This window comes from Bombina bombina, chromosome 1 (genome assembly GCF_027579735.1).
Source record: "Bombina bombina isolate aBomBom1 chromosome 1, aBomBom1.pri, whole genome shotgun sequence".
NCBI classification, from domain to species: domain Eukaryota; kingdom Metazoa; phylum Chordata; class Amphibia; order Anura; family Bombinatoridae; genus Bombina; species Bombina bombina.
In genome coordinates this window covers 1496110671-1496129085 of record NC_069499.1, presented here as the reverse complement: position 1 = coordinate 1496129085, position 18415 = coordinate 1496110671, and the positions used below count along the sequence as shown (strand labels likewise).

The following is an 18415-nucleotide window of genomic DNA, read 5'->3' as shown; positions in this document are numbered from 1 at the left end:
AATATTATTTGCAGGCGACTAAGGATTTTTGGCTGTCTTCTTCTTTATTTGTTGTCTTTTCTGGGAAGCGTTAGGGTATGAAAGCTATGGCTACTTCTCTTTCTTGTTGGTTGAGGAGTGTTATTCGCTTGGTCAGCAGCCTCCTGAGAGAATCACGGCTCATTCCACGAGGGATTTTTCATCTTCTTGGCTTTGCAAGGCTGTGACTTGGTCATCTTTGCATACTTTTTCTAAATTTTACAAATTTGATACTTTTGCTTCAGCAGAGGCTTCTTTTGGGAGAAAGGTTCTTCAAGCAGTGGTGCCTTCTATTTAGGTTAACTGTCTTGTCCCTCCCTTATCATCCGTGTCCTCTAGCTTGGGTATTGGTTCCCAACAGTAATTAAGATGATCCGTGGACTCACTGTGTCATTAGAACAAAAACATAATTTGCTCTTACCTGATAAATTTATTTATTTCTTGACACGGTGAGTCCAAGGCCCGCCCTGTTTTTCAGACAGTTTGCTTTTCTATAAACTTCAGGCACCTCTGCACCTTAGATTACTTCTTTTCTCCTTTCCCTTTGGTCGAATGACTGGGGATTGTGGGTAGGGGGAGTGGTATTTAACAGCTTTTGCTGTGGTGCTCTTTGCCTCCTCCTGCTGGTCAGGAGTGATATTCCCAACAGTAATTAAGATGATCCGTGGACTCACTGTGTCAAGATATAAATAAATTTATCAGGTAAGAATAAATGATGTTTTTCCATTGCATAATATCCCGTATCATCGAATTAAGAAGGGGTTTATAATTTGCTTTATAAAGTTCTGAATAGGATTTTGTCAGTTTTATTCCTAGGTATTGTAGTTGTTTTTCTACCCATCTAAATTCAAAGATGATTTCTATTAGCTTTTTAGTATGTGGTGGGAGGGCTTGAGACATTGCTTCACATTTTTCTAGATTGACTTTGTATCCTGAGATAAAATAGGGAGGGAGGTCAGTGGTTTGGTCAGTGACAGCAGTACATCATCGGCAAATAATGTGATTTTATATTCATTGTTATGTAGTGTTACTCCTTATATATTCGTGTTGCTTCTGATATGTAATGCGAGGGGTTTAATACAGATTGCAAACAGCAGGTGAGATAGTGGGCAGCCCTGTCTGGTGCCATTTAATATCGGTATGCGAGCGGATTGGTGCCCTAGTGTTCTAATATATGCTATTATTGTAGAGTATATACCCCGTAAGGCTGTGATAAACTGTCCATTAAATCCCATTCCAAATAATACATCGTACATATCTTCCCAATCGACGCTATCAAATGCCTTCTCTGCATCCATCGAGTGAAGCAGAGAAGGCGTTTTTGTGACCTGCAGATATTCAATTAGGGCAACAATTCTTCTAGTGTTATCCGGTGCCTCTCTGTTCTTAATAATCCCACCTGGTCTGGGAGGATCAACTTTGGTAAGATCTGTTTCAGACGGTTTGCCAGGATTTTTGTTAAAATTTTCAGGTCTTGATTAATTAAAGAAATTGGTCTATAGTTTTTACAGTAGTTTGTCTCTTTTCCAGGTTTGGAGATAACTACAATTTTGGCTGTAAGGAGTTCAGGAGGTACTTCATATCCTCTAAGTATATAGTTACACAATTTAACTAAATGAGGGATCAAGATATTTTTAAAAAGCTTGTAGTACTCTCCTGGAAAACCGTCTGGGCCAGATGCCTTTCCTGGTTTTAGGTCTTTAATTGCTGAAATTACTTCCTGAGTTATATCTGCATTTAGGTTATCTAATTCATTGAGGGAGATCTTGGGCAGGCCTGACTCCTTAAAAAACTGTTATGTGAGGGGATTTGGATACTTTGTAACCATCATATAGGGAACTATACTACTGTGCAAAAGTATTTACTATATCCAGTGGTTGGGATGTAAGTGTGCCATCTGATTTGTATAACTGGGGTATAGAAATATCTTTCATGTGATCTCTTAGTTTGTGAGCCAGAAATTTGTCAGGTTTATTTGCGTATAAGTATTTTGCCTTTAGTCTGTGACTAGTTCTAAGGGTGTTAGTGTTCAAAATCAAGTCTAGAGTTTGTTGCTGCTTTTGAAGGTTATCGTAAGTGGTGTTTGACTTGAATTTGGTGAAGTTTCTCTAGATGGGCTACCTCCCTTTGAAGTTGGAGTATCTTGGTAGATGTTTGTTATGTTGTGATTTATGTTTTATAAGTAGTCCTCTAATGTAGGGCTTATGTGTGGCCCAAGCTATTATGGGGTTGTCTGCAGTTTCTAGGTTTATCTGCCAATATTCGACTAGGTCCTCTAGAACTGAATCTCTGATTAATGGGTCCTTTAAGAGAAATGGGTCGTATGTCCATTGTTTGGTAGAGTTACCAGATAGTAGCCCCTGCAGGGTAGTTAATATAATCAAGTGATCTGACCATACACATGGGTGGATGGAGGAGGAGACCAGATTGGACACGAGGATCTGACTTAAAAGTATATGATCAAGTTTTGAGTAGCTTTTGTGTGTCGTTGAATCAAATGTGTGGTCTGAAGTATCCCTGTATAAAACAGTCCAAGTATCTAATAGATTATGTCCCTTTAATGTTTCTAGGATGGATTTAATTTTCTTATTGTTGCGTATTTGGAATGTTTTTAAGGGGTCTCTTATAGTAGCGTGTTTAGGTTGAAGTGAAGTATTAAAGTCTCCTGCTAGGAATGTTCTGACATGTGTCCAGTTGGTGAGTAGGGGGGAGATACGGTGTAGAAATGGATCTTGTTTCTCATTTGGTGCAAAAATATTACAAAAATCATATCTATTCCCTGAATCTTCCCTTTTACAATCAGGTACCTTCCTTCTTTATCTATTAGAAGGCATGTTATTTTAAACAACGTTCCAATGTACTTTTCTTTCATGTAATTGGCAAGAGTCCATGAGCTATTGACGTATGGGATATACAATCCTACCAGGAGGGGCAAAGTTTCCCAAACCTCAAAATGCCTATAAATACACCCCTCACCACACCCACAATTCAGTTTTACAAACTTTGCCTCCTATGGAGGTGCTGAAGTAAGTTTGTGCTAAGATTTCTACGTTGATATGCGCTTCTCAGCATCTTGAAGCCCGATTCCTCTCAGAGTACAGTGAATTTCAGAGGGATGTGAAGGGAGTATCATCTAATGAATGTAATGGTTTTCCTCGCGGAGATCTATTTTATAGGTTCTCTGTTATCGGTCGTAGAGATTCATCTCCTACGTCCCTTATTCAGATAGACGACATACTCTCATATTCCATTACCTCTACTGATAACTGTTTCAGTACTGGTTTGGCTATCTGCTATATGTGGATGGGTGTCTTTCGGTAAGTATGTTTTCATTACTTAAGACACTCTCAGCTATGGTTTGGCACTTTATGCATTAATATAAAGTTCTATATATATGTATTGTACTTATATTTGCCATGAGTCAGGTTTATGTATATTTCCTTTTGCAGACTATTAGTTTCATATTTGGTAAAAACATATTTAGGAAAATATTTGTCTTACCTGGGGTATAGTCTTTTTTCAATTGACTGCTTTCTCATTTAAATTTTGCGGGCAAAATTAGGCTTGCAAGGGCGCAAAATGCCAAAGTTTATTGCATCATTCTTGGCGCAAAAATTTTTTTGGCGTGAAGGTACGTCCTTTCCGGCATCTTAGTTGATGCCGAGTTCCTTGCACAAGGTTGCGTCTACAATGACGCGAGTGTGTCATTTCCGGATGTTGTTAGCGCCAAAAACTTTTCAGTTTGCGTTGTGCGTCATACTTGGCTCCAAATAATTTCATTATTTAAAACCCCATTCCTATATGCCTCTTGCCTTTTTCTATGTCAGAGGGCTATGCTGTTTGCATTTTTTTCCCATTCCTGAAACTGCCATATAAGGAAATTGATAATTTTGCTTTATATTTTGTTTTTTCTCTTACATTTGCAAGATGTCTCAATCTGATCCTGTCTCAGAAACCACTGTTGGATCCCTGCTGCCTGGTAACAGTTCTACCAAAGCTAAGTGCATCTGTTGTAAATTTGTGGAGGTTATATCTCCAGCTGTGGTATGTAATAGTTGTCACGATAAGCTTTTACATGCAGAGAATTTGTCCATCAGTAATAGTACAATGCCTGTTGTTCCTGCAACATCTAATGTATATGATATACCTGTGAATATAAAAGATTTTATTGCTGATGCGATTCAGAAGGCTTTGTCTGCCATCCCACCTTCTAATAAACATAAAAGGTCTTTTAAAACGTCTCATATAGTTGATGAAATTTTAAATCCGACAACATACTGAATTATCCTCCTCTGATGAGGATCTATCGGATTCAGAAGATCCTTCCTCAGATATTGACACTGACAAATCTACTTATTTATTTAAAATGGAGTATATTTGTTCCTTGTTAAGAGGTGTTGATTACATTGGATATTGAGGAAACTACTCTCCTTGATATTAAAACTAGTAAACGTTTAAAATCTGTTTATAAACCTCCTGTGGTTACTCCAGAGGTTTTTCCAGTTCCAGATGCTATTTCTGATATGATTTCTAAGGAATGGAATAGGCCTGGCACTACTTTTATTCCTTCTTCAAGGTTGCCAGCAGTTAGATTGGAGTTTTGGGAAAAGATCCCCAAAGTTGATGGGGCTATTTCTACTCTTGCTAAACGTACTACTATTCCTATGGAAGATAGTACTTCTTTTAAAGACCCTTTAGATAGTAAACTTGAATCGTATCTAAGGAAAGCTTATTTATATTCTGGCTATCTTCTCAGGCCTGCCATTTCTATGGCTGATGTTGCAGCTGCATCAACTTTTTGGTTGGAAAGTTTAGCACAACAGGAAAGGGATCCTGATTTGTCTAGCATTGTTCTCTTGCTTCAACATGCTAATCATTTTATCTGTGATACCATTTTTGATATTATCAAAATTGATGTTAAATCCATGTCTTTATTTTAGCTAGTAGAGCTTTGTGGCTCAAATATTGGAATGCTGACATGGTATTTAAGTCTAGATTACAATCTCTTTCTTTCCAAGGTAATAAGTTATTTGGTTCTCAGTTGGAATCGATTATTTCAACTGTCACTGGGGGGAAGGGAGTTTTTTGCCTCAGGATAAAAGACCTAATGGTAAATCTAAAACTTCTAACCGTTTTCATTCCTTTCGACAAAATAAGGAACAGAAACCTAATCCTTCCCCCAAAGAATCTGATTCCAATTGGAAACCTTCTTCAAATTGGAGTAAATCCAAACCGTTTAAGAAACCAAAGCCAGTCCCCAAGTCTGCATGAAGGTGCGGCCCTCATTCCAGCTCAGCTGGTAGCGGCAGATTAAGATTCTTCCAAAACATTTGGGCAGATTCTGTCCAAAATCAATGGATTCAGAGTATTGTCTCTCAAGGGTACCGAATAGGATTCAGAGTAAGACCACCTGTGATAAGATTTTTTCTCTCACGCATCCCAGCAAATCCAGTAAAGGCTCAGGCTTTTCTGAAGTGTGTTTCCTGGAGTTTTCAGGGGTAATCATACCAGTTCCGTTTCAGGAAGAGGGTCTGGGGTTTTATTCAAATCTATTCATTGTCCCAAAGAAAGAAAATTCATTCAGGCCAGTTCTGGATCTGAAAATTTTGAAACGTTATGTAACAGTGCCAACTTTCAAAATGGTGACTATAAGGACTATTCTGCCTTTTGTTCAGCACGGGCATTATATTTCCACAATAGACTTACAGGATGCATATCTTCATATTCCGATTCATCCAGAACACTATCAGTTTCTAAGATTCTCTTTCCTAGACAAGCATTACCAATTTGTCGCTCTTCCATTTGACCTAGCGACAGCTCCAGGAATCTTGTCAAAGGTTCTCGTGCCCTACTCTCTGTAATAAGAGAACAGGGTATTGCGGTGTTTCCTTATTTGGACGATATCTTGGTACTAGCTCAGTCTTTACATTCTGCAGAATCTCACACAAATCAACTAGTTTTGTTTCTTCAAAGACATAGTTGGAGGATCAGTTTACCAAAAGGTTCTTTGATTCCTCAGACAAGGGTCACCTTTTTAGGTTTCCAGATAGATTCAGTGTCCATGACTCTGTCTCTAACAGACAAGAGGCGATTAAAATTGGTTTCAGCTTGTCTGAACCTTCAGTCTCAATCATTCCTTTCAGTAGCTATGTGCATGGAAGTTTTAGGTCTCATGACTGCAGCATCAGACGCAATCACCTTTTCACCTTTTTGCTCATTTTCATATGAGAACTCTCCAGCTTTGTATGCTGAACCAATGGTGCAGGGATTATACAAAGATATCACAATTAATATCCTTAAATCCCAATGTTCGACTCTCTCTGATTTGGTGGTTAGATCACCATTGTATAGTTCAAGGGGCCACTTTTGTTTGTCCAACCTGGACTGTGATCACAACAGATGCAAGTCTTTCAGGTTGAGAAGCTGTCTGGGGGTCTCTGACAGCACAAGGGGTTTGGAATCTCAAGAGGCGAGGTTACCAATCAATGTTTTAGAACTCTGTGCTATTTTCAGGGCTCTTCAGGTTTGGCCTCTGTTGAAGAGAGAACCGTTCATTTGTTTTCAGACAGACAATATCACAACTGTGGCATATGTAAATCATCAGGGTGAGTCTCACAGTCCCCAAGCTATGAAAGAAGTATCTCGGATACTTGCTTGGGTGGAATCCAGCTCCTGTCTAATTTCTTGAAGCTACTAAAGATTTCAGGAAGACTTCTTGTCTATTTGTTATCTTTTCTGGTTCTTGGAAAGGTCAGAAGACTTCTGCCATTTCCTTGGCATCTTGGTTAAAACTTTTGATTCATCAGGCTTATTTGGAGTCGGGTCAGGCTGCGCCTCAGAGAATTACAGCTCATTCTACTAGATCAGTCTCCACTTCGTGGGTTTTTAAGAATGAAGCTTCAGTTGATCAGATTTGCAAAGCAGCAACTTGGTCTTCTTTGCATATATTTACTAAATTCTACCATTTTATGTATTTGCTTCTTCAGAAGCAGTTTTTCAGGCAGCTGTATCAGTTTGATTCCTCTGCTTATGTTTAAGTTTTTTCTTTTCATTATGAGATTAAATTTATATTTTGGGTTGTGGATTAATTTTTTTCAGCGGAAAATTGCTGTTATTATTTTATCCCTCCCTCTCTAGTGACTCTTCTGTGGAGTTCCACATCTTGGGTATTACTATCCCATACATCACTAGCTCATGGACTCTTGCCAATTACATGAAAGAAAACATAATTTATGTAAGAACTTACCTGATGAATTCATTTCTTTCATATTGGCAAGAGTCCATGAGGCCCACCCTTTTTATGGTGGTTATGATTTTTTGTATAAAGCACAATTATTTCCAAATTCCTTTGTTGATGCTTTTTACTCCTTTCTTTATCACCCCACTACTTGGCTATTCGTTAAATTGAATTGTGGGTGTGGTGAAGGGTGTATTTATAGGCATTTTGAGGTTTGGGAAACTTTGCCCCTCCTGGTAGGATTGTATATCCCATAAGTCACTAGCTCATGGACTCTTGCCAATATGAAAGAAATGAATTTATCAGGTAAGTTCTTACATAAATTATGTTTTATGTAATTATGCTTTGTTGAAAGCTAAGCCTAAGTAAGCTTGTATGCTACTTTATAAGCCTTTGAAGTCGGCCTCTTATCTTGTGAATTTTGACAGTTTCTCACAGCTAGAGGGCATTAGTTCACGTGTGCCACATAGATAACATTGTGCTCACTCCCGTGGAGTTACTTATGAGTCAGCACTGATTGGCTAAAATGTAAGTCTGTCAAAAGCACTGAAGTAAAGGGGCATTCTGTAGATGCTTGGGTACAAGGTAATCACAGAGATAAAATGTATATTAATATAACCATATTGGTTATGCCTAACTGGGGAATGGGTAATAAAGGGATTATCTATTTAGTTAAACAATAAAAATTGTGGACTATCCTGTTAAAAGCTATTACAGTTTTTCAGGAGCATACGCACATATGCTGTAAGGCCCTGTGCACCAGCATTCAAACACTGCACCTTATCAGAGAGTCAGCAGTGGCTTAAATAACACAATTTATGTCTTTACAGAGGCAATACAGACCACTGCCAGCTCTTTGAACAGGCATGGTTTTGAATACGGGTGCACAGAGCCTTCACAGGATATGTGCGTATGCCACTGAAAAACAGTAATTACTTTTCTAGAAGCATTTTTGCTAATGGAAGTATATTGCAAAAGTGCTTCTATTTTAAATTTAAATGCACCTATGCACATTTCAATTGTGCCTTTCTATCCCTTTAATGTAAATGGAGGATAAACACCTTGAGATTTTAATATAAAATGTTTACTTTTGAGTAGTAAAACAACTTTTCATTATACTTCCATTATTTATTTTGTCCCCTGTTCATGTAATTTAGTTCAGAAAATCTCAAAGCTGGAGATGTGGAAGCTAACCCTGCTACATATTTTCCTTAAAGGGACAGTCTACAATAGGATTTTTATTGTTTTAAAAGATAGATAATCCCTTTATGACCCAATCTCCTGTTTTGCATAACCAACACAGTTATATTAATATAGTTTTATACCTCTGTGATTATCTTGTATCTAAACATCTTCTGTCAGCCCCCTGATCACATTACTTTTTTTTATTTATTATCTATTGACTTGCATTTAGTATTGTGTTGTGCTAAATCTTAAATAACTCCTTGGGCATTAATACAATGTTATCTATATGTCCCACATGAACTAGCAGTCTCCTGTTGTGAAAAGCTAATAAAAAAGCATGTGATTACGAGGCTGTCTATAATGGCTTAGAAACAGGCAGATATTTAGAGGTTTAAATGTTATAAAGTATATTAATATAACAATGTTGGTTGTTCAAAGCTGGGGAATGGGTAGTAAAGGCGTTATCTATCTTTTTCAAACAATAACAATTTTAGTGTAGACTGTCCCTTTAACTAGTTCTAGCAGATAACAACTAAATTACTTTATACTAACATAATGACTGTGGCTAGCCTTATTCTCGGCAGACTAATGGTTGATTGACTTTTCCAAATAAGGCAGGTGGTGAGTGGAGTTTGGTTATGGAGAAACTATTGCAGAAAACAAGATACTAATTTGTTTTAAAAATGTTTAGGCTTGTCTGATATGTTATCCTATATTAGGACAAGAGATACGTCTTGTAATTACAAACTGTTTAGTGTCCCCTTAACCCCTACGCTACTGGGAATTTCAGAGAAAAACTTACCCAAAGTACCAGAGATTTTTTGGATTTTTTGCTATCACTCCATTTTTGGTAAATAGAAGGCTGCTAATTGCTGCTGCTCAGCACAAATCTGAAATTGCCTTTACAGTTAGCTGTAAAGAAAAATATTTGTTGTAGTGTAGGGATTACCCTCCCACCTCCCTGATGATTACCTGATCCCTCCTAAACCGCTCTTTTCCATCCTTTCCCTTGGTTACCACCATCTTAAAGGGACAGTCAAGTAATTTTAAACAACTTTCCAATTTACTTTTATCACCAATTTTGCTTTGTTCTCTTGGTATTCTTAGTTGAAAGCTAACCTAGGAGGTTCATATGCTAATTTCTTAGATCTTGAAGGCCGCCTCTAATCTGAAAGCATTTTGACAATTTTTCACCACTAGAAGGCGTTAGTTCATGTGTTTCATATAGATAACATTGAGCTCATGCACGTGAAGCTCCTAGGAGTGAGCACTGATTGGATAAAATGCAAGTCTGTCAAAAGAACTGAAATAAGGGGGCAGTCTGCAGAGGCTTAGATACAAGGTAATTACAGAGGTAAAACGTGTATTTATATAACTGTGTTGGTTATGCAAAACTGAGGAATTGGTAATAAAGGGATTATCTATTTTTTTTAAACAACAAAAATTCTAGTGTTGACTATCCCTTTAAGAACTGGCAGCCAGTCTTTCAGTGTACAAGGCTATGGGGTACATTTATCAAGCAGCGAATGTTGTTAATTCCATGCGAGCCTTCTGGCTTGCCGGAAACAGGATTTAAGAAGCAGCAGTCTCTGAGGTGGCGGACTGCAATTATCCCGATCAGATACGATCAGGATGATTGACACCTCCGGCTAGCGGCCGATTGGCCACAAATGTGCACAAGCATTTCTGCCCAACCCCACCTCCTACTACAACTTCTCTTTTGCTCAAGATTTTGCCAGCCACTTCAACAACAAAATTGATTCCATAAAAAACAAAATAATCTCTCAACATACTACCAGTCTCCAACCCCAACAACAGCTCAAAATCATCCAAAACCCACAAATTCAGTTCTTTTACTGAGGAAGAAGTTTCTGCCCTCTATATCGTCCTCTCACCTCAATACTTGTTCCCTCTATCCCATCCCCTCATAGCTACTCCCCTCCCTATAGCTACTCCCCTCCCTATCTCCTACCCTTACCCCTATCACACATATTTTCAACCTCTCCCTCAGCACCGGTATATTTCTCTAATCTCTTAAACATGCACTAGTCAAACCTTCTCTCTATCCAACCTTCTTTCCAGCAACCACCCTTTTTCCCTACTCTCCCTTGCTTCCAAACTTCTTAAAAGCTAATATATACACATTTATCACATTTTCTCACATTAATATCCCTCCTTGACCCACTGTAATCTGGATTCAGCCCCAACACTCCATAGAAACAGCAATTGTTAAGGTTACTACTGACATACTTACAGCAAAATCAAAAGGCCACTTCTCTCTGTTAATCCTTCTTGATCTGTCTGCAGCCTTTGATACTTTTGACCACCCTCTTTTGCTCCAAACCCTCCATTCCTTTGGCGTTTGCGACACAGCCCTCTGGTGGTTCTCCTCTTACCTGTCTAACCGTACCTTTAGTATAGCCTTCTCTGATGCATCCTCTGCCCCTCTACCACTTTCTGTTGGGTACCACAAGCTCTGTGCTTGGCCCCCTTCTCTTCTCAATCTAAATATCATCAATAGGTTCCTTAATAAAGTCCCACGGGTTTCAATATAATTTTTATGCTGATGACACCCAAATCTACCTTTCTGCAAAAGACCTCTCTTTCTCATATTTCATCTTAGATGTCCTCTCATTACCTTAAGCTAACTATTTACAATACAGAGCTCCTTACTTTCCTCCCTTCTTCCTAAATCTTCACCCGCCCATCTTTCTATAATTGTTGATAATAGCATCATTACCCCAACCTCACACTCTGGATGACTTGGGGTCACACTTGACTCAGATATCTCTTTCACTCTTCACATCCAATCTTTGGCCAACTCCTGCCGTTTCCACCTTAAAAGCATCTCCAAAACTCGCTACTTCCTCACACAAGATACAACTAAGATCTTAATCTATTCTCTCATTATTTCCTTCCTTGACTATTGCATCCTCTCTGTTCTCTCTAGTTGCTGTCTATCTCCTTTACAATCCATAATGAATGCCTCTGCCAGGCTGATCTTCCTTACAAATCGCTCTTCTTCTGCTGCACCTCTTTGCCAATCAGTTCACTGGCTTCCTATAGCCTCCAGAATGAAACGCAAAATTCTGGCTCTGATATTAAAGGCCCTCTATGGCACTACTCCTCCTCATATCTCAGACCTTGTCTTCAGATAATCTCGCTCCCGTCTGCTTCGCTCTACTCATGACCTCCTCCTGTCTTCTTACCCCCTTATATTTCCATCTACAGGACTTCTCTAGACTTGTCACTATTTTGTGGAACTATCTGCCTTGCTCCACATATGACCATCCTCTTCTTTACTTTTGAAAGTTTCTAACGCTCCTTAAAGACTCTTCTTTTCAGGGATGCATACAAAATATACGCTAACCTTTCCAACCTCATTTCATCTCCTTCTTTGTTATCCCCTTGAACCCCTTAGCATGTAAGCCTTCAAGCTGTTTTTAGATCATCACTTGTTCCTTATAAATGTTACCTTGCATATCATACCTTTGTTTATAGCGCTGCAGAATCTGTTAGCACTCTACAAGTAACTGATAATAATAATTTTAATTCAAAGAAATGCAATTTGCAGGTAACACAAGGTTTTAAAAATTAACCCAAAGGTTTGATTATAAATTTTAAATACAAAACTTTTAAATGAGGAATACAAGAAATGATGTTTGCTATGAAAGGTTTAATTTGATGTAAATATTTGTTTTCTGTAGATTTGTTGATTTCCATTCTGCTGCTTCTGTCTGCTCTCCGTCTCGAGCGTCACTACTCACAGGAAGGCTTGGAATTCGCAATGGAGTCACTCACAACTTTGCTGTCACTTCAATAGGAGGACTTCCTCTGAATGAAACCACCCTGGCTGAAGTTTTACAGCAATCGGGCTACAGAACTGGAATAATAGGTAGAAAATTTGATGTCTCAGTGCAACCTATGTACAACTTTCTCAGCTTTTTGTATTATCTGATACTTAAAGATCATGTATCATAAATTGTTATTCTCTAATGCATTAATGCTTTTCTTTATACAGTATAGAATATTATTAACTAAATTGAGTTTGTCATTGTATTCTATTATACACAGGGAAATGGCATCTGGGACACCATGGCAAATTCCATCCCAATTTCCGTGGTTAGTATCAGCTTTTTCTGACATATGCTATGGAGTCACATTTATATTTGTCTTTGATAAATTAAAGAAATTATGTAATAACCATTTAAGTAATTTGAAATCTTTAAGTATCTTGATATCTGATTGTTAATGCAAAGCTATTTGTGTACATTAATTATTTTTTAATGTTTTAGGACCAGTATGATACTGAAGATAACATTCACAATATTTCATGTACTACTGTATATATAACTATTAATTCATATTAATACCAACTTTTATGGCAATAAATGCAAATGTATTTGTACATTATGGGCCAGATTACGAGTGGAGCGCTATTTAGCGTTTTCGCTCTCGCGCTAACTGCACTAGAAGTAAATTTTTTTGCAGGTTGGGTAGAGCTAGTATTACAAGTTAAAAGTAACCTATTCCTCGTAGAAAAAAAAAAACTAAAACCCTATTCACGTGAAAACACGATTGCATATTCTCAAGTACGCTAACCCAACATGAAAATATGAATATTTCTCTTGTAAGATGTATCGAGTCCACGGATTCATCCTTACTTGTGGGATATTCTCCTCCCCTACAGGAAGTGGCAGAGAGAGCACCCACAGCAGAGCTGCCTATATAGCTCCCCCCTTAGCTCCACCCCCCAGTCATTCTCTCTGCCTGCTTAACTGCTAGGAAGGGCAAAGAGGAGTGTGGTGACAAAAATGTTAGGTTTTTATTTTCTCAAGCAAAAGTTTGTTATTTTTAAATGGTACCGGTGTGTACTATTTACTCTCTGGCAGAAAAGAGATGAAGATTTCTGCAAGGAGGATGATGATCTTAGCATTTTGTAACTAAGATCCACTGCTGTTCTCACAAGGGCCGAAGAGTACAGGAAAACTTCAGTTGGGGGAACAGTTTGCAGGCTAAACTGCATTAAGGTATGTTCAGTCTATTTTTTTCTAGACAGACTATGTTATTTCTAGAAAAGGCTGGCAATATCCCCATGAGGGAAGGGTAAGCTGTATTCAGACACTTGGATAGGAATTTCAGCTTGCATGAAGGGCTCATTAGTTACTGGTGACACTGTTTGGTAAAAACGTTTTTGTTTATTCAGTGAATGATGCAATTATAACGTTTTTTGAAGGGACTAAAGGGGTCATTGTGGCTTGTTTTTGAGTTTTCTAACCCACATGGTTAATTTAGAGACACTCTAGTGTTTGTCTGTTAGGCCTCAAAACATTGAGTGAGGTGGGAGGGGCCTATTTTCGGGCCTCAGTTGCGCAGTTTCTTTTCCTCAGAGACATCTAACTGCTTCTCCAGAGGTTCCTGCTGTGTTTGAGGGCTGTAAAAGAAGTTTTTCCCCCCACAAATTGTTCTGAAGGGCAGGTAGGAGCCACAGCAGAGTTGTGGCAAAGTGCTGAAAGTCTTTTTTTACTGGTTTTGATGTTTTTTCAATCCGGTTTTGCCATTAAGGGGTTAATTGTTTATTTGCATAGCTGTGCAAAGTTACTAAGGCTTTATGATGCTACTGTAAAAATTTTGTTATGTTTACTGCTTTTTTACACTGTTTTGCAGAATTTGTGCAGCTTTTTTTCTCTTAAAGGCACAGTACCGTTTTATTTCTAAGTGTTATTTACTTTGATTACAGTGTTTTCCAAGCTTGCTTGTTACATTACTAGCCTGTTTAACATGTCTGACACCAAGGAAAATCCTTGTTCAATATGTTTGGAAGCCATTGTGGTACCCCTCTTAGAATGTGTCCCAATTGTACTGATATGTCTATAAACTATAAAGAACATATATTAGCACTTAAAAATAGAGCAATAGATGATTCTCAGTCAGAAGTAAATGAGGGTTTAGCATCTAGCTCTCCCCAAGTGTCACAACCAGTAACTCCCGCACAAGTGACGCCAAGTACCTCTAGTGCGTCAAATTCATTTATTTTACAAGACATGGCCACAGTTATGAATACAACCCTCACAGAGGTTTTATCCTGACTGCCTGGTTTTCAATTAAGGCGGGACAGCTCTGGGTTAAGGAAAAATGCTGAGCAGTCTGACGCTTTAGTAGCCGTATCTGATATGCCCTCACAATGCTCTGAGGTAGGGGTGAGGGATTTGTTATCTGAGGGAGAAATTTCTGATTCAGGAAAGACGCTTCCTCAGACAGATTCTGATATGACGGCCTTTAAATTTAAGCTTGAACACCTCCGCTTATTGCTCAGGGAGGTATTAGCGGCTATAGATGATTGTGACCCTATAGTGGTCCCAGAGAAATTGTGTAAAATGGATAAATACTTAGAGGTTCCTGTTTACACTGATGTTTTTTTCCAGTCCCTAAGAGAAAATGTTTCCCATATCTGACACCATGCGGGACTCGTGGCAGACAGTTCCTAAGGTGGAGGGAGCTATTTCTACTCTAGCTAAGCGTACAACTATACCTATTGAAGTCAGTTGTGCTTTCAAAGATCCTGTGGATAAAAAATTAGAGGGTCTCCTGAAGAAAATTTTTGTTCATCAAGGTTTTCTTCTTCAACCTATTTCGTGCATTGTTCCTGCAACTACTGCAGCTGCTTTCTGGTTTGAGGCTCTAGAAGAGGCTCTTCAGATGGAGACTCCATTAGAAGAAATTTTGGACAGAATTAAGGCCCTTAAATTGGCTAATTCTTTTATTACAGGTTTTGCCATTTTAGCACGCAGGGCATTATGGCTTAAATCCTGGTCTGCTGATGTGTCATCTAAAACTAAACTTTTGAACATCCCTTTCAAAGGAAAGACCCTATTCGGGCCTGAACTGAAAGAGATTATTTCAGACATCACTGGAGGGAAAGGTCATGCCCTCCCTCAGGATAGATCAAATAAGATGAGGACCAAACAAAATAATTTTCGTTCCTTTTGGAATTTCAAGAGTGGTCCCACTTCAGCTTCCTCTGCTGCAAAGCAAGAGGGGAATTTTGCCCAATCCAAGTCAGTCTGGAGACCTAACCAGGCTTGGAACAAGGGTAAACAGGCCAAGAAGCCTGCAGCTGTCTCTAAGACAGCATGAAGGGGTAGCCCCCGATCCAGGACCGGATCTAGTAGGGGGCAGACTCTCTCTCTTTGCTCAGGCTTGGGCAAGAGATGTTCACGATCCCTGGGTTTTAGAAATTGTGTCCCAGGGATATTTTCTGGAATTCAAAGGCTCTCTTCCAAGGGGGACTTTTCACATTTCTCGATTGTCTGTAAACAGACAAAGAGAGAGGCGTTCTTACGCTGTGTAGAAGACCTACATACCATGGGGGTGATCCGCCCAGTCCCAAAAGAGGAACAGGGGCTAGGTTTTTACTCAAACCTGTTTGTGGTATCCAAAAAAGAGGGAACTTTCAAATCAATCTTGGATCTCAACATTCTAAACAAGTTCCTCAAAGTTCCATCATTCAAGATGGACTATTCGGTCTATTCTACCTCTGATCCAGGAGGGTCAATATATGACCACCGTGGACTTAAAAGATGCGTATCTACACATCCCTATTCACAGAATTTTCACAAGGGTGCTAGGCTCCCTTCTGGCGGTTCTACGACCACGGGGAATAGCAGTGGCACCTTATCTAGATGACATCTTATTTCAGGCGTCAACTTTCCAGCTATCCAAGTCTCATACGGACATTGTGTTGGCTTTTCTGAGATCTCACGGGTGGACGGTGAACATAAAAAAGAGTTATCTCTTCTCTCTTATAAGAGTTTCCTTCCTAGGGACTCGGTAGAAAGACTCGGTAGAAATGAAAATATTTCTGATGGCGGTCAGACAATCAAAGCTCTTAACCACTTGCCGAGCTATTCATTCCATTCCTCAGCTATCAGTGGCTCAGTATATGGAGGTAATCGGACTCATGGTAGCGGCAATGGACATAGTTCCTTTTGCCCGCCTACACCTCAGACCACTACATCTATGCATGCTCAAACAGTGGAATGGGGATTATGCAGATTTGTTTCCTCAACTGCATCTAGACCAGGAGACCAGAGATTCTCTTCTCTGGTGGTTGTCTCAGGACCACCTGTCTCAGGGAATGTGTTTCCGCAGGCCAGAGTGGCTCATTGTAACGACAGATACCAGCCTGCTAGGCTGGGATGCAGTCTGGAACTCCCTGAAAGCACAGGGTTTATGGTCTCGGGAGGAATCTCTTCTCCCGATAAATATTCTAGAACTGAAAGCGATATTCAATGCGCTTCAGGCATGGCCTCAGCTTGCTGCGGCCAAATTCATCAGGTTTCAGTCGGACAACATCACGACTGTAGCTTATATCAATCATCAAGGAGGAACAAGGAGTTCTCTAGCGATGATGGAGGTAACCAAAATAATCTGATGGGCAGAGGATCACTCTTGCCATCTCTCAGCAATCCACATCCCAGGAGTAGAGAACTGGGAGGCGGATTTCCTAAGTCGTTAGACTTTTCATCTGGGGGAGTGGGAACTCCATCCGGAGGTATTTGCCCAGCTGATTCAGCTATGGTGCAATTTAAAAAAAAGTTTTTTTATTGCTGTCACGTGACTGTTCCTCGCCACTTCCGGTTTTCGGCTTCTCTGTTCAGATCGTAGTAGCAAGTGGATTTGGGCTGTTCCCGTAACAAGGAGGTGGTTTTTTTCTACCGGGTGTGTCTGGTTTTCTGTGCTAGTGGGATAGCAACTTCTGGAGGGGTAAGGCATCAGCAGAACTGAAGGTTTTAAGTGCTTATTTATGTTTTATTGCTTCATATAAATAAACTTAATTTGGCATTTAATTTGTTTTGTTAATTGTTAGGAACTGATACGCAATTATGGACACTAATACTGAAGTTGATTCATTTGAAAAATGCTTATTATCACATCTTTTCCACGCTTTCTATTCTGATCTTTACTCATCCCAACGCCCGGATGCAGATACTATTAATAAATTCCTGGAGGGGATTTGCTTGCCTACAATTACATCAGAAAGCTGCGATTTTCTGAATCAGCCAATAACAGAAAATGAGATTTATAAAATCATTGGCTCAATGGCGAGAGGGAAAGCTCCAGGCCCGGATTGTCTACCTATTGAGCTTTATCAATTACTGCGAGCGGAGATAGGGCCAGTTCTCCACGAGCTATACAATGAATATTTTGTAACAGACTCTAAGATCTCCGAGAACTTCAAGAGGGCTAACATTATTTTGATTCCAAAAGCCAATAAGGATCCTACAGATATGATTTCGTACAGACCTATCTCATTATTGGGATTAGATTATAAAATCCTGATGAAAATCATGGCGGAGAGGATGAAACCTCTAATGCCGGCGATTATTCATCAAGACCAGGCAGGGTTTGTTATAGGAAGAGCATCGGAGATGAATATAAGGAAAATTTTACAGGTAATATGTCATTATGGGGGGATCGTTCTGCCCTGCCGGAGGCCTTCCTGCTATCCTTGGATGCAGAGAAGGCCTTCGATAGGGTAGAGTGGCCCTTCCTGATCCAAGTTTTGGAGAGATTTGGCTTTAGGGGACACTTTAAGGAGTTCATTGACAAGATCTATAGAGATGTTAAGGCTTCTATTTTGATCAATGACTCAATGACGGATTCTTTTATCTTGACAAGAGGCACCCGTCAGGGCTGTCCGATGTCACCACTATTATTCGATCTTATAATGGAACCTCTGGCTATTAAACTGAGAGATCTACTGTTCGGAATTAGCATAGGACAAACAAAACTTAAAACCGCCTTGTTCGCAGATGATCTTCTGTTATTTGTCGCCGAACCAAAGAAACAAATTAGTGCGATTATGGGGCTGCTTGAACAGTATGGTGAGGTTTCGGGTTACAGAACAAACCTCTCAAAGTCAAAAATCTTGTGGCTTAAACAGAACCCTGGGGAAGTACAAACTTTTCAATT

The 18415-nt window shown here is 39.3% G+C and overlaps 1 protein-coding gene across 1 annotated transcript in view; it reads left to right on the top strand.

Moving 5' to 3' along the window:
- ARSG (arylsulfatase G) overlaps positions 1-18415 on the top strand; it is a 238287-nt gene that overhangs the window by 15982 nt on the left and 203890 nt on the right. Inside the window, exons 2-3 of the mRNA XM_053707697.1 lie at positions 12148-12335; positions 12515-12562. Of these exons, the coding sequence (XP_053563672.1) occupies positions 12148-12335; positions 12515-12562 (236 nt within the window). The remainder of the gene's footprint in view (positions 1-12147; positions 12336-12514; positions 12563-18415) is intronic.